Raw genomic sequence first — 27,592 nt, 5'->3', positions numbered from 1 at the left:
GGCAGGCCAGAGCAGGTGCCCTGGGGGACCCTCCGGCCCAGGCTGAGGAGGGTGCTCGGCTGATCATTACCCGTTGCCAGATGTGCAGACTTTAATGTCGGTGCTAAACCCTCCTCTTGTCTGCACAGCCGTCTGTTGGTGACGGTGTCTGGTCGACTGCGTTACGTCCTTAGCACATTAGAGGGGCCGTGACAGCCAGGCCGGTCCGTGCTGGTGCACCGCACACACACACACACACACACACACACACACACACACAGCCCCCCACACACCCCCGCCCAGCAGCATCACCCCAGGCACGGCCCCTGGTCATGCCAGCATGAGTGTGGTTCAGCTGCTTTCAGGAGCCGCCCCCTGGGTAGGGGCGGGAGGGGGAGGGTCCGATGGGGTCTGCACTCAAGCCCTGTTCCCCCAGCTCCGTTTTCCTCAAGCAAACCTGAAAAATAGGCCCTGGGCTTTTTCCACTCCCAAGGTCTCATCAGAACCACCGTGTCTGACCCCTGATCTGAGGGGAGGAGAGAGCTTTGTTCCCAGTGTCCCCTGCTCGATGGAGCGGGGTCACGTTCACAGGATGCCCCCAATGCTTTGTCCTGCTTCTCAGCATCCCCAGGAACTACGTGGGTTTGAGAAACGGGTGCTGGCTTTTACCGTAAGCCACAGGACTGGGTGCCTCCTGCAAGAAGGTAGTGTATCATTTTGAGCAAAATGAGAACCCGTTTTGCAGCATGGACTTGGGGAACTCTTTTCTGAGTAGAAATAAGTCCTGACTGAAGCAGCCAGGACGGAGGAGCAGGGTAAGTGAGCCTGGCAGCCGGACTCTGAGCCAAGCTGAGACAGGGCTCCACATGGTGGCCAGGGGCTTCGCAGCTGTGTTGCTAGAACATTCTCTTGCCCCTCCATCCACCGCCCCGTCCCCACCCAGCACTGTTGTCAGACCGCTGTCTCCGGCTATAGAGGTTATATTTGCTCAGCAGCCGTGTGTTGAGTACCCGGATTTGAGACATAAGAAGAAGGTAAAATTAAGCCGATGACTTAACTCCCATATCTTTCTGTGTAAAATTCCTCTGTATGAGGAGAGGACCATTGTTTCCTGCTTCTTGAATGTACGTGGGGGTAAAGGGAATCATGGAAGAAGACTTTGTGCAGAGAACCTGTGTATTGAGAAACAGAAGGAGGGGGAGAAAAGATACTAACAGTGTACACGGCACAGGCTCCAGGCCCGAGCCCCCCAGGGCCTGCCAGCACCCCCGTGACGGATCAGCCCCAGACCTCTCAGCTGAGTTTCCTTTCTCTCTGCTATTCACTTCTTAATTTTCGTTAGCCCTCGATTCATTCTAGCTAAAAAGTAGATCCTCTTTCAGATACAAATACGTTTAAGATGCAGACACAAACATTTTACAAATAAAGATATTATGGCACTGCCGCTTTTTTTCATTCTTTGATTCAGCAAATCATGGACGCGATTTCAAGTTCACATTCAAAATAAACCTGGAGAGAGAAGTTCAGGGTCGATAATAATAGTAACAGCAACAATAGTTGCTAACATTTATTGGGGGCTTACATCATGCCAGTTATTATGCTGGGTAATTTTCATTCATCGAGTTATTTAATCTGCACAACCACCATGTGAGGGAAGGTACAGTAACTGTTACCACTGACTCAGGAAACAGGAAACAGAGAGGTTAAGAAATTTGTGCAGAGTCACACAGCTAATAGAGCCAGGAAACTGAATCAGTGCAGCTTCAGAGCAATAAAACATCATTTCTTCTGTAATACCTCATACGTGTACCTGTCGAGTTTAGGGATGGAGAGTTTCCCCTGAAACTCCAGCTGTCCAAGCCCGGATCTCACAGTTTCTTGACAGCCACGAGGTGGAAGGCCCTGCTGTCCATGGTCCACGCAGAAACCTGTTGCTTATCTTTTCGGATGACCTGCGCAGCCTGGGAGGAGGCGTTAGGAAGAGGGTGCTGGGTTGGCACAGGCTGCGTGGTGACACACGAGTCCCCAGGGCAGCTGGGGCGAGTGTGCCATCCCGGAGCTCTCTGCCCGTGTCCCCTGCCCTCTCTTTTTGGAAACGGGTGAAGTGGGCCTATTGCTGACGTTGCCTCTCTCTTCCCCCACCCCACAGGCATGAATGCTTTACAGTTACAGAACCTGGCAACGCTGGCGGCGGCTGCAGCCGCAGCCCAGACCTCAGCCACTACCACCAATGCAAATCCTCTCTCCACCACGAGCAGCGCCCTAGGAGCCCTCACCAGTCCCGGTAAGGGGTCATCCTGCCTCTGGGAGACGGGACACAGGGGTCAGTGCCAAGTGCAGGGTGGACGCGTTCAGACCGAGCCGGACACCAGGCTTAATTACCTCTTTAATTTCCTTTTTAGTTTGCCTGTTTTTAATTTATTTTTTTGTCGTTGAAGTATAGTTAATTTACAGTGTTAATGTCTGCTGTACAGCAAAGTGACTCAGTTATACACATATATACATTCTTTTTTATATTCTTTTCCATTATGGTTTATCCCAGGCTATTGAATGTAGTTGCCTGTGCTGTCCAGTAGGAGGACCTTGTTGCTTATCCATTCTGTATATAATAGTTTGCATTTGCTAATCCCAAACTCCCAGTCCATTCCTCCCCAAATCCCCCATTGGCAACCACAAGTCTGTTCTCTATATCTGTGAGTCTGTTTCATAGATAGGTTCATTTGTGTCATATTTTAGATTCTACGTATAGGTGATATCATGCATATTTGTCTTTCTCTTTCTGACTTACTTCGCTTAGATAGATAATGTCTAGGTCCATCCATGTTGCTGCAAATGGCATTATTTCGTCCTTTTTTATGGCTGAGTAATATTCCATTGTATGTATGTGCCACATCTTCTTTATCCATTCCTCTGTTGATGGACATTTAGGTTGTTTCCATGTCTTGGCTATTGTAAATAGTGCTGCTGTGAACATAGGGGTGCACGTATCTTTTAAAGAAACAAACTTTGAGCGTGTGTGTTTTTATCCTCCAAGGATAAAATGAGAAAAAAGGTTTTGCGAGGGAGTCTACCCTGGTATTGATTCTCGCACATTCATTTTGTTTGAAAAATGTGCTGTCGCTTCAGTCCTCGTGAGGTTTCCCCAAGATGAGGAAGTCTCTCAGGAATGCTCTTTTCTCCTGTTTGTTTTGTTGTTGTTGTTGTGGTTTTGGTTTTGGTTTAGCAATTTAAGAATTCTCTGTTAAATCTCAAAATCCCGAATCATCTTCGTCATGATATTTCACACCAGCTCCATCCTTTACATTTGATTTTCAACACCGTGGCCTAGAGGGGACCATCTTTGTTGTTCCTTTGTGGTCCCATTCCGGGCCGTGTCATTTAAAGTGGTTTTTTTTCTCCCCCCCCCCCCCCACCTTAGAAATTCTGTTGCCTTATTCAAAGGCAGATGCCGTTTTCGTTTTCATAGGAGCCAGACCTAATGTGGTTGCTTAGACACCGGGATTTATTTTTTAAGAAGCGTTTAGCTGGCTTGCCTTCCTCTCTGTGTTTTCTGGGCCTTGATGGATGATCTCACCTTCTCCTCTGGTACGTGGAGGAGTTGGCCTGAACAACGTACAAGCCCCCTCCTAACTGGAACCCCCAGGGCCCTCTATCGGCTGCTCCCAAAAGATGAGCTAACTGTCCAACACGCTTTTATGTCATAGTGTGGAGATTTCTTTCAGAAAAATGGAGAAGGAAAGCTACAGCACCTGGCGGACCAGCTTTGTTAAGGCTTCCAACTTCAGGGAGCAGTGAAGCTGCCACAGCCCTTGATTTGTTTACAAAACATTGTGTTTCTAACACATTTCCTTCTGAGTACAGTTTTGAGGGAGAAACCTAAGAGATGTTTAGGAGAGGCTGGAAGTTGTATCCTCCACCTCATCTCAAAGCAACAGCACATGGGACGTTGCCTTCATTCTTGAAATGTCTTCAAAAACGTACCATGACTACATGTGGGCCTCATTTCGTGCAACAGACAATATTCCTGAGACATCAGCTTTGTCGTTTTTTTCAAGAGATTAAGTTATAACTCTAATGCAAAACATAAACTGGTTATTTAAATCCTTTTTAAGACATACACATTTTTGACATGGTATATTCCCGCTCATGAAAATAATAGTGATTTTTTTTCTTAAAAACAAATTAAATATTTGATCTCGCTAATGTATCTGTTTTAGAAATCAGCTTGAAAAGTGTTTTAAATGAGAATTATCGTCTCCCTGTGAGGACTGTGAAAAGATGACATTAAACCAGCACAGACTCCATACACCTGAAACTAACACAACATTGTAAATCAACTCTACTCCAATAAAAATTTAAAAACAGCACAGAGCATTGCACATGCATTTTATACATTTATACATGGATCTTTAGTCAGCAGCTGGTATTTTTAACTATATTTTGTTCAGAGTGAAACAACTAAACATCCCTCAAAATCTGAATGCTTTTTTAATTGTTCATATATATGAAAAGGAAGAAGATTGGCTTTTTTTTTTTTTTTTAAGAGAAAGCAATATTGACTTTATTTTGGCAAAAGTCAATGATTGTAATGTTTCCAACCTTGGCTTTCAGCCTTGACTCCCTTGCATTTAGAGAAATCAGCAGAAACTCACCACATGGTTGGTAACAAGGTGGAGAAAAAAGAAAACTCTTTTTTCTGTGAAGACTTTTCCTTATATGGCGAGGAGCCAGAGTCCACCGTTTGGCCCATCAGCCCTTAAAGAGTTTACTATTGTAGTTAACACTGAAATTATTCTGCTGTTCCAGAAGTGGCCATTCTCGTGATGGACATTTGGGTTAAGGGTATGTGGCCTGTTGTTTGCTTGGCAAGGTTCATTCGACTTTACGAAAATATATTCTTCCTTTGTGATATCTGGGCATATATATGTGCCCAGGACATTCCAGAGAATCAGAATTGATAACTCGAACATCTTGTTCTCCTTTAAGAAGGCTCGTGGGTTTAAGAAGCCAAGTGCAAAAGTGTCTGCCAGCTGATCAGTGTCGATATTATAATTGACAGTTAGTGCTCTGAGCGTCTGTATAGCCTTAGGCGCTGGCCTGTGTGCTGGGGACCCAGCAGTGAAAGGATATGTACACTCCCCGCCCCCGGGAGTCTCCCAGTCTGTTAGGGGAACTCGGACAATGCGCAGTCGTGTGTGCCAGGCAAGCGCTGTGAGCAGAGAGACCGGGCAGGATAAGATGGAGAGAGTGCAAAGGGTTGAAGAAGCCTTGCCCCCTCTGGAAAGGTGGCGTTTGAGCAGAAACCTGAGGAAAGTGAAGGAAGCACGTAGATAATCCAGAGAAAGGGTGTCCAGGCAGAGGACAGAGCAAGTACTGGCTGTGAGGCAGGAGGAGGCCTGGCACGATCACAGCCTCACGTGGAAGGCGTGGTGCTGAGCAGGGGCGGAGGGAGAGGTGAGAGGTGAAGGGTGAGGGGTAAGAGAGAAGGTCCATGTACATGGATCCATTCCATCCAGTATGGTCAGGAGCACAAATACGTAGTGACCTTCTTAAAATGCAGGGCACTCAAAAGCCTAAGAAGATAGCCAGAATATTTAAGGAACTTGAAACATATCTGACCATTTTCAGCTTCTTCCTGAGACCTGAATGAAAGGGAAAATGTGTGCTGAGATGCATTTTCTTTCTTCCCACCTCAGCCGAGCGTCCTTCCCTCTGCTCTTAACGTGGTGTCTGGCCCTTCCAGAAATTCTGCCAACAGAGGTGTCAGGGAGAGTGGTTTTTCTCTTCTCTGTTGAGGAATGCTTTGCATAAGAGCTGAAAGTATTTGATTAGAATGCTGAAGTGTAGCAGCAGAAACGATTTAAATCTACGTTTCAATTATTTTTCTTAAGTGTAACTAAAAAAAATCTGGCATTTAAGTGCAAGTAAATTATTTGTCTAATTTCCACCAGGGACTCTTTCAAAGTCACAGGAAAGGTGGTTAGTAAGAATTCATGACTCTCCACTTCATCAGAGCAATTTCCCAGGAAATAAAAGGGAAAGAAAGCTGGTCCCAAGGCCAATATGATTTTTTATTTTCTAAATAATGAAAAACAGGGCTTCCAGTTGAACCGTGAACCAGTCCGTTCAAACTGTAAAGTGAATCAAAGCTTCAGCCCACCCTCCTGCACAGGCCTTGTTTTTACCCTGTTTTTAAAGATAGATGTCTCTTATGCTTCAGACAAATCCATCTAGAAAGTAAAGGGACAACTCAGTCCTCAAAACTATTAATTTTTTTAATAATTGTAAATTTATCATTTCTGTTTTGCATACCCAGGAACAAGCTCCCTACAGCATCATTATAAATGATTTTAAACGGTCTGTGCTTTAAGACATAAAAAATTAAGCATTAATTAAAAAAAAAATCCCCTTCAGCAATAAATAGGTTTCTTTGTCTCCTGGCCTTGAAATAAACATTAAAATCATCTCAGTCATTTTGGTGATGAAATGATTCAACCTTTGAGAACATTTCTCAAAGAAAGCAGAGTTAAAAATTAAAACATAAAAAAAGAAAAATCATCTCAGTTGCCCATGGTTAGAATAAGTGTTTCTTCCAATTATCAGATGGTAGGGAATAAAATTAGAAATTAAATCATGAAAAAATAAAAACCAGGTAAATGCATGTTATGCCTTTAATGAGTTTCTCTGAGGTCTTTTGAAGCCTAATTTAATCGTGTTTCTTGTCTTTCATTTTGATATGATAATTTTTCCTTTGTTTACTTCAGTCTCGTATTTAGTTAATTAATTCTTGGGTCATTTCTTCTTACCCGATTTTCAACCTGTTTTTGAGGCATGAGTCTCGATATTGGTATAAAGAGGCAAATTGTCTGTAAGGCATGTGGCTAGGTCTTAAAGAAAGATAATATCTGTCTTCTACCCAGCTTGTAGATTTGTTGCCTTTGCCTGGTAATTTTGAGAACTTGCGCAAGAGGGTTATCATTACCACACGCGAACATTTCTCTGGCATTTACTGTCTGAAACATAATGTTGCATTCATGTACCACATTATTCCACTGACCTTCTTCTGTTTTCTTTCTTTTTTTTTTTTTTATAAAAGGATGTTTTAAAATTCTCCAAATGCTTCTGTAAGTGCACTCAGTCAAGTGAACACTTCAGGATAATAGATAATTTCTGTCGACAGTGGAAGGCATTTTAAAATGCTAGGGAGCATTTTTCCATTCCTACCATTGGCTTTTCACATAGTTTTCACTCTGAAGTCTAGGCAGTATTTTTTCCCATCTTCAAGACACGGCCCGCCTCCTTGCAGGCTGTGAAGCTTCCTGTGGACTCTTTGAGGGGAACAGAGACCGGGGGTGTTTCCGTGGGATTCACACCTTTCCCGGGCTCCTCACATAAGGAGGGCCAGCAAGTGGGCCCCTCCAGTGTCACCCACCACTATCACCAGGCTGGATGAGCTTTGGGGACCCGGAAGTTATCCTCCGAGTCATCCCAGAGCCCTTCAGTGTTACGAGAGGTTTTGTCCCCCCACTAAGTGTCTCTGCACGTGTGTCACACGAGAACTCGCATCGTGGGAAGAGATGGATTCACAGGCAGACCTAGCCCACATTCCGGAGCCTTCTGCTAGGCAGGGCAAGCCCATGAAAATGAGTTGGGCCTGCACTGCCCTGTCCAAGCCGTCACATGCGGGGGCAGTAGTATCACGCTGGAGTCTGATGGGGCCAGGAGAGAGGCACAGACAGAGGGCGCTGGGGGAGGCCATCTCCCCAGGCTGCCGAGTGATGCCACAACCTCGGGGAGTCTGAAGCCAACCTTCTTCCAGAAACCTGTTGTTCCCACCGCCTCTCATCCCCGTTGAGACACCCTCCGCCTCTCACTGACCCAGGCTCAAGTCGGTGAAGTGACCTTTGCAGCCAGCCTCTGGTTCACTGTCATCCCATCAGTCACCGTGTCCAGTCGGTTCTCTCTCTGAAACATCTTTTTTCCTCTCCCATTGACACCCCCCCGGGTGAAGCTCCTTTTGTCCCATTAGTGCCGCCACCAGCTCCATCTTGCACACTGTTAACAAAGCCAACAGCTCGGTTCAGACACTTTCACGCGGTTCACTGTGGTCTTAGCTAGAGCAGGACAAACTCCTGAGCATGGCCTTCAGGGAGCTCCCTGACCTGCCTCCATCCTTTCTCCCCAGAACTGCCGCGGCCCCCCAGCCCCCAGCAGTCTACCCTCCAGCAACATTGGGATTCTTCCTCCCCGAAACACACTGTCGGCCTTCTTGCCTTTGTTAAACCTACTGGCTGCTCTGCCTTGAATATCTTCTCTCCAATTTCCTCCTGTGAAAACCTCCTACATCACTCCTTTATTACAGTGTCAATGGTTGGGAAGATTCATGAGTAGGTCTAAAATCGGTGTTTTTAACGCACATTATAAAAAGTATAGTTTATACTGCTTTCCATAGATTAAGCAGCAGTTAAAAAAAAAAGGTTTCTAGCAATTAATAAAAATTGCTTTTAGTAGTCTCATACTTCTCTCTTAAGAATCAGTGCACATGTCATCTCCACCATGAAGCCTTCCGGAAAGAATTAATTGCTTCCACAATGTATTTCTAATATAAATACGTACGTCATTCTAAACCTGGGTCACACGCAGGCTCCTTGGTAAGGAGCTGTATTAGAAGCTCCCTGAGGGCGGATTGGAGGGAAAGAGGAACCGTTGAGCGGGGAAGCAATGGTCCATCAGTGCCTCAAGTCTGCCCTCCTGTACTGTCAAAGGACGTTCCTTCTTCTAAAACACTTATTTCCTTCGCAGGCTGGTTGTTGGGGCGCTTGTCTCTCTACCTTCTAGATAGTAAGTCCTGTAAAGTAGGAACGGTTTCTTTACTCGTAACCCCTCTTGCATTTGGAACAGTGTGTCATGCACAGTGTCATGCATACTTCAAGTGTTACTTCAGTTGAACAGCAAGTAGAAATGCTCAGAGAGAAAGATTTGAAAGCCGCGTGTTCCGTCTAGCTCAGCGCACACATCCCTAAGGACCCTGAGTCTGTCGTGGTGACGTGTGGCGTAGTCCACGCCCCTGCCAGGTGGATGTTCAGGTCTGACAGGTTTCTGAAGAATGAATCAATACCAGTGCACATTAGAACAAGGTCATAGAAAGCAGGGTTTTTATTCCAATAATTTTACGAAGATTGGCTTTCAAAACATTCTGATGTCGTGATATAGAATAAGTAAGAGTCTCAGGTCAGATAAAGGGATTTCACTTGAAAAGAACCATCTCCTCTGATACGGGCTTTTGAAAGACCAACCTCAAACGCGCTCTAAATTCCGTGTGCTTCGCCAACCGCCCTCAGGTGGGCCTCCACAGGGTCCATGAAGCAGGGTCCCATTTAACTTTGGGGGTATTTTTTTCCTATGCTGCTCTTCAGCGTGTTATTAATTCAGGGATCCATTCTTCATTTGCAAATTACCTGGGTCTCTTACCTGCCCACATTTCCCCTTAGGCCTGTCTTTCCTCATTGCTTATTATCAAGCAAGTGAATCTCAGGCAGTCGAGTTTTCCCCTTCGTTAGCTACACGTTAAAGTGTCGTCATCAAGCAGAAAGCAAGTTGGTTTTTAAAATCAGCTCTTGTGGGGTTGAATCCGTCAAACAGCCTTACATCCTCATTGCTACAGAAAGAGAATGGACATTCCATTTTTTGCTTGTTTTTTGTAGGTTTCACCCTTCTGTACTTTTTTTTTTCTAGAAGGTTTCCACATGTTAACTTGTTCTCGACATTATGGGGCTCGCTTTATTTTCAGCATTGCTAATGGGATTGAACATTATGTAAAATGTTCCATAAATAAAATGTCACTAGAGTGACTATAATTTCCTGATATATTCTTTTCATTCAGTCAAGAAATATGTATTGAGCATCTACTATGTACCTGGAACGATTCCAGGCATTTGAAACACCAGTGGACAAAGCTGACCAAACCCCTGCCCTCATGTCGTTTATATTTTAGCATTAGCTTTTTAAAAGACGTATTGACTAAATTCCCACTGTGGTAAAAGGATTTGGTTATTAGTCTTTAAATATAAACTATAGCTTCTACACCCTTTAAAAAAAAACTTTTCATGACCAACTTTTTTGTATACCTTATGCTGAAATTTTGTGAATTAGACCAATGTGGGGAAAGGAGAGATCTTTCTCTACTTTCTCCCTCTTCTGTAACCTGTACCATTTTTCTATACACTTAATGCAACAAAGAGCTCTGAGAATAGTATTCACCGTTAGATTAGATTTGCTAAGTGGCAAAACCAGAAAAAAGAGGAAGGTGTCCTTGGCACTTCTGCTCCGTGGCTTCTCAACAGAGGCATTTCATGAAAAGCAAATATTTCAAAAGTCCTTAGGCATTTAAAACATAATCACTGGGAGTGGTCCATCTTTCCAGTAAATGCTTCTTTATTTGGCATTCATCATTCTGCTTCTAGGGTTTAAAAAAGAAAAAGCATGCAAAACCTCCCAACTGGAGTTTTGACGGCCCCTGCATGTGCTGGGCATTTTGATGTGGAATTACCTTTAAATTTCCCTTACCGTCAAGGAAATGAGAAGTCTGTTGGTCCAAATAGCAGAACCACAGCTCATTGTCTCATTCATTCGTTTCCTGAGCTGCCAGAGTCATCTCAGCGCCTGCCATCAGAACAGCTTCGCACGGTGGTCGGGCTGCCCTGCGCAGTCGATGAGATGCCCCTGCCCTGGCGCAGTCTCTTAATAGTCCTGAGCTAATTTAAAGCTTAACTAAAGCTGCCCCCCCGAGTGGGTGACGATAACGTATGGTCCTCCCCTTTGCCGCAGAGCTTGGATTTCTGCAAGCTTGGCCCCGGGGGTGGACACATCCCATCCTTCATTCGTAGGGCTGTCAGTCACTCAGGACTTCGGTCCTGCTTTGTTCGGGGTGCACTTTTTCAATATTTTTAGATAGGGGCTCTCGTTCTCCACGTGTTTGCTTCAGTGGCTCTGGAGGCTGTGCTGTGTCCGTGATTCAGTGTAAACATTGCCCTGCACAGCCTCCTGCATCGTGTGCAGGTCCACGTCATGGCCCCTTGTGAGGTGTGTGTGAGCTCAGAGGCTGTCTTCTCTACAACGCAGCCACTCAGTGAGACTCCCCCGCCTCCCAAATTATCTATGTTGCTGTCTGATATAACCATGTTATCATTGCTGGCACTAGTAAAAGCATGTATGGAGTGCTTAATTGTGTTTTATATTAGATGGAAAAAGCAACAAAACTTGACTCTAGTCACAACTTCCCAGAGGCTTATAATCTAAGGTCCACGCTTTAAGACTTAAAAGCGGCAAAATATAAATGCTTCATTTGTATGTGGCTTAATCCCTTAAACTGGATGCAGTGGTCACATGCAAAAAAAAAATAAGCAAAATGCCCCAACCTGGACTCTTCTGGTTGAAGAGCAGGAATCAGATAAGGCACAAGGTGTCAGTGACAGCAGAGGTTCTGTCTTGAGGAAATGAGGGTAACTTTTAACAGGAGAGTTGCCGTTGGAGCCAAAATTATAAGACAGATAGGATTTGGGGAGGTAGAAATGGGAGATTTATCAGATGTGTCAAGCGTGAGAAAACACAGAAAAAGCATTCAGTCAGCAAATGGAAATGCATCTCACTTTTCACCAGCAGGAGATGGATGGGAAATAGGAACCAGGGAGGGAGGGCCCTGAAAGCCGTGGCTGAGGAGCTAGAACTTCCTCTTGCAGGCAGTGAAGAGCCATGTAAGGACTTTGAGCGCAAGAGTGTCAGTGGTGGCACTTGGGTACCAATTGGATGTGAGCGAGACAAAGGGAAGGAGTTGAAGACAGAGGTGTATTGAGCCTGGGGACCAGTAGGACAGCGCTTTCATTAGTAGAGAGAGGGCAGCCGGGAGCAGGAAAAGTTTATAGTGGAAGGTGGTTTGGTTTTATACACGTTGAGCTGAGGCACATGCGAACTGGCCTTTCATTTAAATACATCCCCAAAGCAGATGGGTTCCCTGATCCTCGACCTTGCCCTGGGTCAGCTGCAGAGGCGGGGAGGTGGGAAGATGTCAGCCAGGTGGGGCCTGGGTGGGATCATTGAGCTAGAATCACCAAACACAGCAGAGCAAGGGCCTGGGGGGTGAAGCCTTGGCTGAGAACCATGTTTGGGGACAGTCGGGAGGAGCCAGGTGGTGGGAAGGGAGCTCCGGGGAAGCCTGGTATCCGGGGAACCAAGCAGGAAGGAGACGAAGGTGAGCGCAGAGAAGAGGCATTTGAGTTTCGCCACTGGGCAGGCGGTTCACCCCCAAGCGGCCAATCACTGCAGCGGTGGCAGGGATGTCATTGTTCCGGAGGCCCTGAGAGGAGGGCGGATGTGAGCCTGGAGGCGGGAATTATGTATTGACATATGACACTTTCATGAAATGTAGTGGTTTCTTTTACAAAGTCTAGCAGGGTCAATAGGAGGAAAAATTTTAAGATGGAGAAACGTAAACATACTTCTAGATTCAGGAGGAGGCGCAACAGGGCAGGAAAGGAAGAGGCCAGCGAGAGGTGAAAACTGATGGACTGAAGGGGATGGAGGTTGGACGGATGGAATCAAACCCTCTTCTAAGCCTCTTATCTGGCGCCTGGAGTAGCGTGTGTGAGGATCTGTCCTGCGTGTCCCCAGCTCCAGGGCAGCAGCCCCCATGCCTGCCTTCCCAGCTGTCCCAGGATTAGGTTATGCACTAATGTACGGGACAGGGCACAAAGCCGTAAAAATGTTCAGTAAGTGGATGGTGTAGCCTTAAAAGAGGGAATGCCTTTGCTGCTGAGACATGAACAGGAGGAGGTCAGGATTGGGGAGGCTGTACAGGATTTGAGACAGAAAGGTATTCACATCGTGCATAAGTCAAGAATTTAAGTGTCTAGGGCTAGAAACCGAAAAAAGTTCATGCCCTGGGCAGAGGTTTAAAAACCAGTTAATCTAAAGAATGTGATAGAGGAATTAGTTTCATTTTCTTTCTAAAGTGTGTGGACATCTTGACCAAGAGCTGAAGGACTGTGATCTAGAGCAAGTCATTTCATCTCTCTTTGTTTAGTTTTCTCCATTGTGAAATGGAATTGTCCACTTTTACCTTTATTGAACTATTGAGGGAATATGTATATATAATGCATGCTATTGCTTTTTTATATATATATTTATTTATTTTATTTTTGGCTGTGTTGGGTCTTCGTTGCTGCATGCGGGCTTTTCTCTAGTTGCAGCACGCAGGGGCTACTCTTTGTTGCAGTGCGCAGGCTTCTCATTACGGTGGCTTCTCTTGTTGCAGAGCACAGGCTCTAGGCGCGAGGGCTTCAGTACTTGTGGCACACGGGCTCAGCAGTTGTGGCTCGCGGGCCCTAGAGCGCAGGCTCAGTAGTTGTGCCTCACAGGCTTAGTTGCTCCGTGGCATGTAGGATCTTCCCGGGACCAGGGCTTGAACCCGTGTCCCCTGCATTGCCAGGCGGATTCTTAACCACTGTGCCACCAGGGAAGCCCTATTGCTTTTTTTTTTTTTTTTTTTTAAGACATTAAAGTATCATCTGGGAAACATGATTATTTGGGAGTGACACTAAATTCTGCTCCTCTGGACAATAAGAAACTAGGTTTAAACTGGAATAAGATCCAGTGATATTTTTTCTCTGAACCTTTGCCTTCAGAAAACAAATATCTCCCCGCCCTTCCTAAAAATATTAGAATGTAAATGCAGGGAGTAGACCCTTTCCTTACTTCTTTCTGCTTTGGGGCTTAGCTAAAGAAGATGGCAGTGAACTTCAAATTTGACTTGATGTTATAGAACCAACACACCTGCTTATCAAAGACAAAATGCTCTATTGGGTTAAATAAAGCACGATAACCATGGTCGGACCCGTTTCCTTGTAGCTGTCACCACTGAGAGTGAAGCCCTCGGAGGGTGGTTTGTTTTTATTTCAGGCAATATACTTAGTGTGTGCTCCTCTGAGGTCGGTTATTTGCAAAGGAAACCACCCAAGTAGCTGAAGTGCAGCTCATTAGCATCTCAGACCTTGAACTCTGTCAGGTGACCTCTTGCCAACCTTGGGGTCCTGTTATCGAAAGGAAGATCTGCCCCCTTTCTGGGACAGACCAGGATCCAGCAGGTCTTCATTAACCTCCCAGTGACATGGCACTTGCTTTCCACAGAAATCCGTGTTCCTCACTTTTTCTCTCCAGAGTCCAGAGCTTGGTCAAATCATCCCATTTCATAATCACAAGGAATCTTCAAGATCATCTATCCAGGTGCCTCACTCATGATCCAGATGAGGAAACAGAAGCCTGCAGGGTTAAATGATGTGCCCAAGGGACCACAGGTTGTTAGCCGCAGCTGAGGGGGCCACCACTTCTGCCACCCCAGGAAATATTCAAAAGCAGGAGCTCCTGAGGACCTGGAATTGTATTTCTTAGTTTCTTCATCCTTATAAGGAAATCACCACGATTTTTCAATTTGTGTCCATGACCATCTATTTTAAAAAAAGCAAATATCAGGGCCCAGCTGTGGGGAGGCGTGTACTTTTATTTTGGTAATTCATAAGCAAAATATCATTAGAACCAAGTTTCCCTTTCCTTTGCTCCATTCCTGTTTGATCCATACAGGCTGAGTTGATATCAATATAAACCGACTGTTTCAAGCTCATGCCCCCAAATTACACCTTCATTCTTGTGTCCCTCTTCATGGGACTGGGGAGGGTACTGAAAATAGGCAAGGTGAGGAGGTACCTAGGTTGTTGACAACTAATGAACTAGATTCTTTCTTAGAAACATCACCCAGTGACGGCTCCAACGAGCACTTGTTAAGTGACAATTAAAGTGAAGAAAACAGTGAGACTGCAGTAGATGTTAAGAGGTTGATGCTGCCCACATCTGTTTCCAGACCGCTTTCTCACCTCCAAAAACACTTACTGTCATAGAATAATGCTCAAAAAGGACTCAGAGCCCAACAAGGGACTTTCTTCCTCTGGTCCTTCAGACTCAGAGTGTTCCTCTAGCCCATCTAGAGAACCAGTAATGACTTGTCTGGCCCAGCGTCACGCACACCAAGTTGTTGACCGGTCTCCTGGTGAGTTGGAAGTAGGTTAGTGAAGGAAGAAAGTGACGCAGGTGTTTATGGGGTCACGGCCGTGCCCGTTACAGATCGTCAGGTAGTGAGATCAGAACACCTTGGAAGCTTTCAACGCCATTTTCTAACCCAAACAGCCACCTCCCGCCCTGTCATCCCTCCTCTCCTCACCCCTCTCCGCCCCCCAAAAAAAACCTTTTAGGGAATAAATTTAAAATAAGAGGTGTGGTTATTGTGGGATAATTAGAGCCCTTAGAAGAGGAGACACTGTTGTTTGGCGAATCCCCACGAGTGCCTGTGTCACCGCTTCATGACTCTGCCCCCTTCTGAGCATCCAAGCTTGTGTGACGCAGGGCGGTGACCGCAGGCTCCGCCGTCCTGAGTGTGTCTGGTCGAGGCAGGCAGTTTTCTCTGCAATTATTTTATTTATTTCCTGAACTACAAAGCCACTGTGCTTACACCGTCTCATTGGTCTGTGGAAAGTGTTTTGTGGATGCACTAAAGGCAGATTCTTGGCGTCCTCTATTAATGTTGTCTCGTTGTAGCTTTTTAAGAATCTTGCAGTCCAGGAAAAGTGGGGAGGGGGTTAATAGGAGGAAATTGAGGCACTGGGTTCCTAGAAAGCGCAGTCCTTTCGGTGGCAGACATATCCGAGACAGGACCTGCCAGTGCACCGATAAAAGAACGGAAGGAAAGATCACCTTCGCGTAGGGAGGATGACAGAGGCGTGGTCCGTGTCAGAGGTTGATCGTCCCCAACGACCACCTTTCTACTTTTCTCGGTGTATCTGGAATCTGGAAAAAGAGGAAGAGCCAGGACGTCCCTGGCGGTCCAGCAGTTAGGACTCCATGCCTCCCTGCAGGGGGCGCGGGTTCAATCCCTGGTCGGCGAGCTAAGATCCCGCAAGGCACGCGGCTACACAACAAAGGGGGAAGAGCCACGTTCCCTACATTCAGCACTCAGCCTCCCCCCGAACTGCCGGCCATCCCACCTCGTGCAAAGAATGAGAAGGAAGCCGGTATTTCCTCCGTGTCCCTGATCACAGTTCGAGGAGAGGGAGGATGAGGTCTCTGCCTCTCCAGGGGCCAGGCCAGCGTGGAGCCTCGCGGACCTCAGAGGGGCCTCTGGTTCCTTCTGTGGCAGCCACGCAAGGGGAACGAAGGGCATCTCTGCTCCTGTGCCGGTGACGAGGCAGCAGCTGGCTTGGCCAGTTCTGTTTGTAATGGCATCCCCACCCTTCCTCCAGTGTTAAAGGAACAGTTAATGAGAGCCCTTCACCCCGCTCCGGGCTCACCTGGCCGTGGGGGGCCCTCTGGGCGGCCACAGCATCGGCGGGTGGATGCCCTCCCTCCAGCTCATGGAGGCCTGTGCGGGGCCTCGTCCTGGGAGCGGCCAGACACGGAGTCCGGCGCACCTGCCGCGGCCGCGGTGGACTTTCCACCCCTTCCTTCACTCAGCAAGTCCCTGTGTGGCGCCTACGATGTGTCATTCCCTCTCGTAGGTTCTAGGAAGTAAGACCAGTGAACTCCTGCCCTGTAACCAGGGGGACTTCTTTATATGCAAGATAGAACCAGAACTTTTTACTCTTCCATAGTTTTTTACCCCCTGTTCCTACCTCCCAGCATCTGTTCCCCTGTCTTATCACAAACCCAACTTCACCTCCTCTTAGCCTCTCACCTTCTCACACCCCAAACTAAATTCTGCACCCAGCCTGGAGGGAATCTGGTGATGCTGCGCGCAGACACCCCTGAGATCAGTGGGTCCCAATCTTTAACGAGCAGAAGACGCACCAAGAGGGTGTGTTAATTCACAGTCCTGAGCCTCACAACCGGCAGGTCTCAGGGAACGTCCAGCTGACCGCGATGCAGGAGACCCTTGGCTATACCTTCTTCCCATCCAGTGTGTGTGCTTCCTGCGCCGTCTAAGGGCATCGTGGTCCCTGCCTCCAGAGACAGGATGGTTCTGACGCAGTGGCCCGCGGAGCAGCCCAGCAGCCCTAGGCCGCAGGTCAGAGGGAGTATCCACCACGCAAGGCTGGCCTTTCCCCTGGTGATCGTTTCCGCCACGATCCGGCCATTTGGGATTTGAGTTGCGTGCCTCTCCGATCAGAAGAGAAGGTAGAAGCCTGTGATGTCTGCAGCTCGATGGGGTTGTGTTTGTGTGGGTCCCTTTGGTCTGCAGCCTCCAAACAGACCTGGGGTCTCAGGCCCTTCAGTGATGCTGTGGGAAAAGGGGCTGGTCCCCTTCACTGAGGGTCGAGTCCTGCCTTCGCGGAGTCCTCGTTTGCCCTGCCGGGAGATGCTGCCGGTGTGTGTTCAGTCCTAGGGGGAAAAGTAAGAGCTTTTCAGACCTTGGTTTATTGGACTCGGAGGCCACCAAGCCTAGCCGCGGGGTCTGCCGAAACCCCCGATACATGACCATGCGGCAGCCTCTGCTTTCCTGTTCCCACAAACGGGGAAGCTGGGCCCGCTGTGCAAGCCACTTCTTCCCCACCCTGACTCTGACCCTCTTGGCCGCCACCGACTGGCCCCCACTTGGGTCTCTGGAGCTACAACGACTCTCTCTGTATCAAGACCTCACACTGTTTCCTCCCTTAGCCTTCTCCTCTCTAGGCTAAGTTTTACCTTTCTGTCACCTGTTTGTCTCTCAGCTTGGCTTTCAGGCCAGCTCACCCTCTTCCGGACTCTCTCAAAGCTGTACCCCCAGATGGAGTCTCCTGAGGACCAGCCTGATGATGAAGGCTGGAGAACCGGTCATTAGCTGTGCAGTCGCCTCCCCAGGGGAGAAGATGTTGAATCTTCAGGTGTTGCAAATTGATGTGAAAAGAATGTAATCCCTCCTTGTGAGAACAAAATCCTCCTAGAGGCCACTGACTCCCCTTGGCTCCCGGCCCCTTCCATCTTCGGAGCTGCTATGTCTTTGTGCTGCTGTCTCTCTGGTTCTCCTTCCAGCCCCCGATAAGAACCCTTGTGTTTACATGGGGCCCACGCAGATAATCACAACTTTTAATTCCTCTGGGTCATGTAACCTGACATGTTCACAGGTTCCTGAAATTAGGACATGGACCTCTTTAGGGCGACAGTAAATTCTGCCTACCTTAGAGAACAAGAGTAGTGATTCTTACCTCCCTCTCTAAACATTGCCCTGGAGACCTAAGTAAACTTAGTTTACCTACCCGGTCATGCAGAAGTTAGAACAAAGAGAGAAGAGAGAGCGGGAAGGCCTTCCTCAGGCACCCGCTGGTGTCTCGTATTTCAATTCAGGGGCCCCGACTCTGGCCCGGGGGACATCAGGGCCTCCTGAGTCTGTGCAGGCAGATGAGTCACCCTTGTCCCCAGAAGGGAAATCAAGGCCGCGGGGGGCTGCGAGAAGCAGAGACCAGGGGACTGTTTCCTGGGAAGTGAAGCAAAGGTCCTTTCTCTCTGGAAAGCTGAGAAAAAGAGAATAAGCTTTTATCTCTGGCACAAATAAACGTAAAAAGAAAACAAATGGATCATCTTTTTTAAATTCAGGTAAGATTAGGCTTGCTTGTTATACTGGTTTAAGAAAGTTTTCCAAACAGCCCTTCTCGCACAGCTGGGTGTGTCTTGCTGTTTGGCCCCCCGATTGGCCACACAGCTGGAGAGGGTCCCGTCCTGTACCTCCGCACCGTGTGTACCACACACACACCTCTGCTGCCTCCTCCTCTTCCCCAGCCAGTGCGTGCGTTTCCTGGGCGGACCAACCGGAAATGAGAGAGTATGTGTGAAGGACTTACTGATGTAAGAGAAACAAATCCTTGGGCTGAGGGTATGAATGAGTCCAGCTCTCAGCTCTGTGCTGAACAGAAGTTCTTCTGGGGGCTCTTCTAGCACTGCTTCCTCCTTCCCTTCCTTCCTTCTCCTTCCTTCCTTCCTGCCTTCTCTCTCCCCCCCTCCCCCTCCCCTCCCTCTCCCTCTCCCCTCCCTCTCCCTCTCCCCTCCCTCTCCCTCCCCCCTACCCCTCTCCCCCTCTCTCCCTCTGCCCCCTCTATCTCCCAGCATAGCAAGGGACCAGATGACCTGGGCCCTCCATCTGTGACCTGCAGTTTTGACCTGAGTCAAGAAGCTCTTCTAGACACATCATTCAGCAAGGCACCCCCTGGCTCTGAGAAGAAAGCACCCATCTTATCACTTAGATTAGGATGGGTGTTTGGGGATCCCTGAGCTTGGAGTCTTTCCATCAATGAACTGACCTGGTCACATGAACAAAGTGATTCCGTAACAGGCAGAGATGTACTTCCTCACTGCCAGTCTCCCCCTCCCCCGGCCCCCCTCCCTCTCCAGCACCCCAGTCTCCCCATCCTGCAGTTTGTTTGTTTGTTTGTTTGTGTATGACTGCATTGGGTCTTTGTTGCTGTGCGCGGGCTTTCTCTAGTTGTGGCGAGCGGGGGCTACTCTTCATTGTGGTGCACGGGCTTCTCAGTGCAGTGGCTTCTTCTGCTGCAGAGCACGGGCTCTAGGCCCACGGGCTTCAGTAGTTGTGGCTCGCGGGCTTAGTTGCTCCACGGCATGTGGGATCTTCCTGGACCAGGGCTCGAACCCGTGTCCCCTGCACTGGCAGGCGGATTCTTAACCACTGCGCCACCAGGGAAGCCCCTCCTCCTGCAGTTTTTTCATCGAAAGGCACAGAACTGCATTTCCATGTGAGGTCATAGACACATGGCTCTGGTGTGTTGCTCGGCCATTTCACTTCCTGGCTGGCTAGCTGCTCAGAACCTCTTTGGGCTGCTCGGTGGTCTTGAGCTGGTGGTGCAGCAGGCGTGAAGCGTGGCGTGTGACAGGGTCTGTCCTCGCTGCCCGGGGGCTGAGGTGGCTCTGCTCCCCACCCGCCTTCCTCTCGGCTTTGTTGTGCGGCCTCTCCTTTGCACGGGGCAGCCTCCGACTGAAGGAGGTGCTGTGGGCAAAGCTGAGCCAATATTTACCAGTGTTCCTTTGGCGTCTTGTAAACAGTTTAACTGAGAAAGCGAAGGATACAGTTCTCAGTGGAGACGGAAGGGAATTTTGGGTGGGCAGAATGCAGTTACCCAAGGCAGCGTCCTGCCGCTCTGCCAGCACAGAAGTAGGAAGATATGCGTGTTGCTGGTATTTCATGTGTCTCTGTCTTCTGTGTCTAGGGGCTTTTCTCGATCGTGTGTCTCTTGAATATTTGGTTTTGAGGCATTTGATTGAGATTGGCTATATGACAAATTTGAGTTTTCCTTTTGCTTTAAACAGATTGTTTGCTAGAACTCAGAAGGTTCTTAAAGGCAGCTAGATACAGTCGAGATATCTTTTCCAATTTAGACTCAAACCGGGCTGAATTTTCATTGTATTGTCCAAAGCACTGGAGCACGTGGAGTCTTCTCATTTTAAGGCAAGTTACTTACTTAGTTCAGTTAATCTCATGTTCGATTCCTCTCCCTCCTATTTTTCACCCTCTCCCCATCAGTCTACTGGGACCATCCAAGAACAGCACAACAAGAGGTCAGAAAACTACAGTGCACTCTAGCCACTCTTCCTGGGTTTTAAATAAATAGAAAAGCAAGATATAAAGAGACCTCTCACTTGCATATTGTTTTTTTTTTTTATTTTAGTACAGTTGATTTACAATGCTGTGTTAGTTTCAGGTGTACAGCAAAGTGATTCAGTTATACATATACATGTATCCATTCTTTTTCAGATTCTTTTCTCATATAGGTTACTACAGAATATCAAGTAGAGTTGCCTGTGCTATGTAGTACGTCCTTATTGATTATCTATTTTATGTATAGTAGTGTGTATATGTTAATCCCAAACTCCTAATTTATCTCCCTTGCCCCACTATCCCCTTTGGTAACCATAAGTTTGTTTTCTATGTCTGTGAGTCTGTTTCTGTTTTGTAAATAAGTTCACTTGTATCATTTTTTTAGATTCCACATACAAGTGATATCATGATATTTGTCTTTCTCTGTGTGACTTACTTCACTTAGTAGGATCATCTCTAGGTTCACCCGTGTTGCTGCAAATGGCATCATTTTGTTCTTTTTTATGGCTGAGTAATATTCCGTTATATCTATATACCGCCTCTTCTTTATCCGTTCATCTGTCGATGGACATTTAGGTTGCTTTCCTGTCTTGGCTGTTGTAAATAGTGCTGCAAAGCACTCAGTCTTAACTGTAGCCCCACTTTGCCTCCAGTTTTGTTTTGAAAAGAGAACAGTGAAATTGTGACAGTGTGTTGTTTACAGCCGTAGCCTCATTTTTCAGCACCTGCCGGGCCAAGCTAATACACTTCATCTGTTCTTCCTCAGAATGCCCATGCTAACCTTCGTGATCCCTCTCCTGCCACCTCCGTTTAGATACAGGGCGACCCCCGCCAAGGGGTGGTGCAGAGGATTAGAGACTCATGAGGTCTGTGCGGTAAAGGAGCCTGAAAAGTTCACGTTACAGAGACTGAGGTGATAAGGCCCTGTCGTAGGTGTCGGGTCTCCAGCAGCTATGATGAATACCCCACATCAGCATGGTGACAGGTCACGTGAGGCTTCTAGGGACGTGGTGGCGTCCCTACTGATAAGCGACCTTCTCCAGATTAGCGACCTGAGGGCGCGGGTACCCACCCTTCTCCATCGTTGCTGCGAATGGCCCCGGGGTCTGGGGGTCTTTCTGATGATAACAGTAGCTTGTACGTGCTTCTCAGATGAGTGCCAGAGAGCATCCTGACCCAGGTACTCAGTTTACCCCCCTCCATGCCTCCTCCTAGGTTGCTTCACGTTCATTTCCTATGCTGTTGGAGGAATATGTCATCTCCTCATCCTGGTCCTTTCCCTTCCTTTCCCTTTTCTTCGATCTGAATGAAGAGTCTGAGGGAGGTAAAGAAAAACAGAGCCCTGAATAAAATAAGGGTTTTCTGCCGGTCTCCGCACACTGGCCCTGGAATTCTTTCATGAGCTACCAAAGACACAGATTTTTATGAAAGTGCATTAAGGTCCTTTGCAGTGCAAGCAGTTGACCCAGTTTTCTTTCTCTCTAAAATGATTGTCAAGTCTCTGCTGTCTCATTCTAGTCTAGCCAGTCCAGCTCTGCGGTTGCTGTTTGCCTGGTATATACTTTTCCACCCTTTTACTTTCAACCTGTTTGTGGCTTTGAATCTAAAACGTGTCTCCTGTAGACAGTGTAGACAGATCTGGTTTCCTGTCATTCTTTGAACATATTTATAATGGCTGCTCTGATGTCTTTGCTGAGAGCAGTGTCTGGGCCGTCTCAAACTGTTTCTCTTGCCTGCTTTCTTCCCTGTGTGGATCACACTTTCTCATTTCTTTGCACATCTCATAATTTGTGAACAACTAGACGTTTTATTCTGGACACTGATCCTCCCTACTCTCCCCCACCAAACCCAGCTGCTCCTTGTTTGCTCATTTGCTTAGTGACTTAGCAAGTGAAGTTTATTCCCCTACAATATGCTTCTGATGGCACTCCTTAGAGAACACAGCCTCAGGCTGTGAGTGACATTCTTATATTTCCTTTTTTAAATGGCATAATTCTTCCAAACAGCGCTCTTTGAATGCCTTTCTGCCGGATTGCCTGTTCAGTTTCTGGCTGGTCTGTTTCTATTGCTATCCCACCCAGCCTCCATTAATTTCCAGTTGTTTAATCTGTTATTTTTGACCCTGGGCATAAACGGCCACCACAGTCTGATTCTGTTAAAGTCAGGCCCCTCCATAGGGAGAGTCTTCAAGGCCATTCCTTGAAGCTTGCTGTGACCCCGGGAACACTCTTCCTATCTCTCTGTTTCTCTGGTTTTCTCTGTTAAACTTCTGGATGGTCCACCACCAAAATATCTATTGTTTTCCATGGCGCCTTAGGCTTGAACTTCCCCGCACTGTGTTCCAAATAAATTCATTCCTCTTAGGGAAAGTTATGGAGCTCTCCGTTCTTGTGATCTCTCTCTCTCTCTCTCTCTCTCTCTCTCTCTCTCGGCAGACCCTCTTTTCTCTGTGGGCAGACCCTCTTTTCCACTGCCCTGGAGCTGAGGGCAGGGACAGCAACCTGCTTTGCTTCAGGCAACCCCTGGCCTACAAGAGGGGTGATGCAGCAGGGCAGTAGCACCTGCTCGTCTCAGCTTGCTTCTCTGGGCATAGAACCTCCGCCCAGAAGCAAGATGGGATGAGGGTAATTGGGCCCAGTATTCTCCGAGTGCTGTGCCTGGGGTTGAGCTTCCACCCTCTGAGTACAGACTGGTTCGAGGAAAGGACTCAACACTTCTTGACCTGCAGTAGAGTTTCTACAAAACAGGGCCAGGGAAGAAGGATAGTTAGAAAGGCCAGTGGTCTACCCCTCCCTAGGAGAAACCATCGCTATAGTTTGGGAGCTGAAAAGAGCCCCCATCTTCTTGACCACAACCTCCTGGGGTACAGCTTCCATTATGCTGAGCTTGGGGGAGAGGAGGACAGGGGATAGCACAACCTGCTGGTTGTGGCTCAAATGTCACAAACTCCTGCTCTTCCTACTGAGATTTAGTCAGTTTTCTTGAGAAAGAAATTTCTTGGGACTTCCCTGGTGGTCCAGTGGTTAAGAACCCACCTTCCAATGCAGGGGATGCGGGTTCGAGCCCTGGTCGGGGAATTAAAGTCCCACATGCGCAGGGCAGCTAAGCCCGTACACGGCAACTATGGAGCCCGTGCACCACAACGAGAGAGAAGCCCACGCCGCAGCGAAAGATCCCATGTGCCGCAGCTAAGACCTGACGCAGCCAAATAAAAAGCAAGAAATTTCTTTTTCTTTCAAGGATCTTATGATACTTTAACTCAAAAAAGCTCCCCCGCAACCCATGGGTCGTGTATTCATGTTGTCGTGTGTTTTAGCTCTAACTTGGTTTGGTTTGGTTTGAATTTCAGTCCATTGCTATTTTATATAGCATTTATTTAGGTGTGCCCATATATCTACCACATCCTTATTATTCCTCCTCCTTTCACCTGGGATCATTTCTCCTTTAGTTTGAAGTATATCCAGTAGCACTTCAGTTAGTGTAGGTCTAATGGTGAAAAAGTCTCTTAGCTTTTGTGTGAAAAGTACTTCTTTATTTTGTCCTAGTTTATGAAATACATTTTTGCTGGATATTCTAGCTTGACGATTAATTTATCTCAGCACCTTTTACTAACTTGCTTACATTATTACTGTTTAGATATCAGGTACTGAGATGTCTAATTGTGGTCTTTTGAGGTTTTTTTTTTCTTCTCTGGTTGTTTTTTAAATCTTCTTTGGTGTTCTGCATTTTTTGCTGTGGTGCATCTAATTATATTTATTTTCATTTTTCCTGATTGAAATTCACTGGGACCTTTGAACATGTGGATGTGGGAGAGGATCTTGTATCAGTTCTGGAAAATTCTCAGTCATTAACTCTTTACATATTGCCTTTTCCCTGTTCTCCCTTTTCCTTCAGGAACTTCAGCTAGACATATGTTAGACTAGTCTATGTCCCTTAATCTGTTATCATTTCTTTCTCAGTTATGTATAATCTCCTCAGGTCTGTCTTCCAGCTCACCAAATTCTTTCTATGACTGTATCTAATACCCTGTTAAATCTGTATATCCACTGAATTTTATATTTTGATTATGTTTTTTCACTTCTAAGACTTTATTATTTAATAATTTTATCAGTATACTTGGTCATTTCTTATAATCTTTTTTTTTTCATTTTCCACCCTTTTTTTTTTTTGCGGTACGCAGGCCTCTCACTGTTGTGGCCTCTCCCATTGCGGAGCACAGGCTCCAGACGCGCAGGCTCAGCGGCCATGGCTCACAGGCCTAGCCGCTCCGCGGCATGTGGGATCTTCCCGGACCGGGGCACAAACCCATGTCCCCTGCATCGGCAGGCGGACTTTCAACCACTGAACCACCAGGGAAGCCCCCCACCCTTTTTAAATTGTGCAGACATGTTAAATGTACCTCCATTCTATTGTGTGCTAATAATTCCAATATCTGAAGTTTTGGTGGATCTAAATATGGTGTCTAACTCTGTCTCTGCTGCTTCTTACTCTTGGTACTTGTGATTTTTTTTGTCTTGTGAGCTTAACTATCTTGGAACCTTATTTCTGAGAATTCTTTGCTGAAAATGGGCATTTTCAAGGTTTGACTTATAGTTGATTCTGCAGGGTGCTGGAAGACAGTACAAGCTAGGGACTACTTTAAATTGCTGGCTTGAGCAGTTTTGACCAGTCAGATAAAGTTGGTTTGAAAACTGATGTGAGGGCTGGTTGGTTATATATTATCAGAGGGAAATTCCCCTTGCCATACTCCGCACTAAGTTTTGAGACAGGCAGTTTTCCTTACCGTTTCTGAAGTGAGAGTATATCTTGTTCGCTGACTGTTTAGCCTTTTATAGTGTTCCAGACTTATTGGTAGGGAAGTCTCTTCTTAGATGCTTTACTCAGGTGGGCCCTAGGCTTTCTTGTATTTCTTACGTACTGAGAAGCTTTGAGAACTGATCAAATTTATCAAATTTATCTGGTCCACCAAATGCCCTTAAGGGGAAAGCTACCTTCAATGCTCTACTTACTTCTCTGGGTGCCATCTTTCACTTACATCATTGATTTCTGAGTATTTCTTACTAAATGGTCAGTTATTGATGCAATTTAAAAATATTTTTAAAAACCTCTTATTAAGTAAGCATTTTAGTTTTTTTCAGTGGGAGAGTCTCTCTAGTAACCTAGACCACCTAACTGCCAGAAATTGAAGTGCCCCCACCCCGCTTTCCCACGGAAAAATACACTTCTGTTTGGCGTCAGTCTACATGTGATAGCTCTTAACAGACTGTTGTGCCTGTGAGTAAGGGGTAAAAACTATCCCTAAGGCAGTTCTGATTCTAAGCCAGTAATAAAGGCCTGAAGAGTTTTCACACAACTTTAGGTGACACCAGGGAAGAACTTCTAGAATGGTAGTATGAGAATATCTGTGGACTTTTTGCCAGTGAAAAACCCATAACTGGTGAAAATTATTTAAAAAATCAACCACTTAAAGTCTCTAGAAATTGTCCTAAGCATATACACAAATGGAGAAACATTCTAGAAAATGTTCTGGCAAAGAATAAAGATAATGTTAACTTTGAATCTTTTAAGTTATGTGTGACTTAAAATTTTTATGGTAATACATAAAAGAAGAGAAATATTAAATATTACCTCCAAAAAAAGATATTACCTCCAAATATTAAATATTACCTCCAGTAGTAGAGGGGGAAAATGGAATGTGGAAAAAACCAACAAGTAATCCTAAAAGGTAGGCAAGAAAGAAGAGAAAAAATGTAATATAGGCAGGACGTATACCACAAAATTTAAATAGTTCCGCTGAAAGTCTATCAAATTATTAGGCTGTATTCTGTTTTTGAAAACCTGTTTACATACTGATTATGAGATAGAGCTAAAATATAAACAGACAAAAATAAAAAGATGGCAGAAGATGTACCATGCAAATAACAAAAGAAGGGCTGGCACTGCTTTTTTTTAACATCATATAAAACAGACGTCAAGGTAAAACTAGAAATGAAGAGGTCACCACAAAAAGTTTATTTCAACAGAAGATACAGTGATCTACAAACATCTGTGGAAGTTGTAAAGGAGCTTCAAGAGGTATTCCCCCAAATTTACATATTTGCATGGAGTAATTGGCATCACCATAGTGGAGATTTTCACGTGCTTCCCTCAGTAACCGACAGATCAAGCAGACAAAGAAATGGGACTTAAATGTAAATGCTCCTGATTTTTAAAATTTATTAAGAAGAAATTGTGAGTAATTTTATACCAATATAAATTCAGAAACTTCAGTGAAACATACAAATTCCTAGAAAGCTATAACCTTAATAAAACTGATTCAAGAGGAAAGAGAACAGTGGTTTGGGGTTTTAAAAGAAAATGTCCTCAATTTTTAGAGTTGCATACTGAAGTATGTAGGGATAAGATGGAAGTAGGAAGTAGGGTGGTTCTCAAATATTCTAGAATCTGGATATGAGTTTGAAGGAATTTGTCACTATCGTCTCCTTTTGTGTGTACTTGAAATGTTTCATAACACAAAAGGACTATAGAAACATTGACTTGATTATGTATAATTTTACTTTTAAAAGAGAAAGAAAATACGTACACATTATGAGGAGTCAGAAGCTAATGCCATACATGGGCAGAAATGTGGCAAGGTGGGGAATTCATTTTTCAGGCATTTGATCTATAGGCTCACCCAGAAGGAATCCCAAGCAAGGTGCATTGCAAGCAATACTGTGTGGTTTCTGAAAGCACAGCAGGAATGAGCTCCATCTGGGCAGGAACATTCCAGCAGGATGGACTGAAGTTCCCGGCCATCCTAGAAGGAAGGAAGTTCACATGCTCACAATGATTCCACAGCTAGAAGTGGTTCAAGCGCCACTTTTATCAGTGGTCAGAGTTTCGCTTAGCTTTTACGTCTATCACTGGGATAAAGTGAGATAATACATGTGAAAAAAGTCAGCAGACTATCAAGCTATACAAATGTAAGATAACCTGAAATGTTATTTACATTGT

At 46.1% G+C, this 27,592-nt stretch overlaps 1 protein-coding gene across 7 annotated transcripts in view; it reads left to right on the top strand.

The window, feature by feature from the left end:
- Positions 1–27,592, top strand: part of CELF2 (CUGBP Elav-like family member 2) — a 309,637-nt gene that overhangs the window by 259,531 nt on the left and 22,514 nt on the right. For all 7 annotated transcript variants that reach the window (XM_089906516.1, XM_022580273.3, XM_030761776.2 and 4 more), the window contains one exon: positions 2,129–2,263. In XM_089906516.1, coding sequence (XP_089762642.1) covers positions 2,129–2,263 — 135 coding nt within the window. The remainder of the gene's footprint in view (positions 1–2,128; positions 2,264–27,592) is intronic.

The sequence above is a fragment of the Delphinapterus leucas genome, chromosome 2 (genome assembly GCF_059928025.1).
Source record: "Delphinapterus leucas isolate spDelLeu-1000000601 "Yukka" chromosome 2, BTC_Dleu_Yukka2, whole genome shotgun sequence".
Classification (NCBI taxonomy): Eukaryota; Metazoa; Chordata; class Mammalia; order Artiodactyla; family Monodontidae; genus Delphinapterus; species Delphinapterus leucas.
The sequence above is the reverse complement of the archived record's forward strand: the minus strand, read 5'-3'. Positions and strand labels throughout refer to the sequence as shown.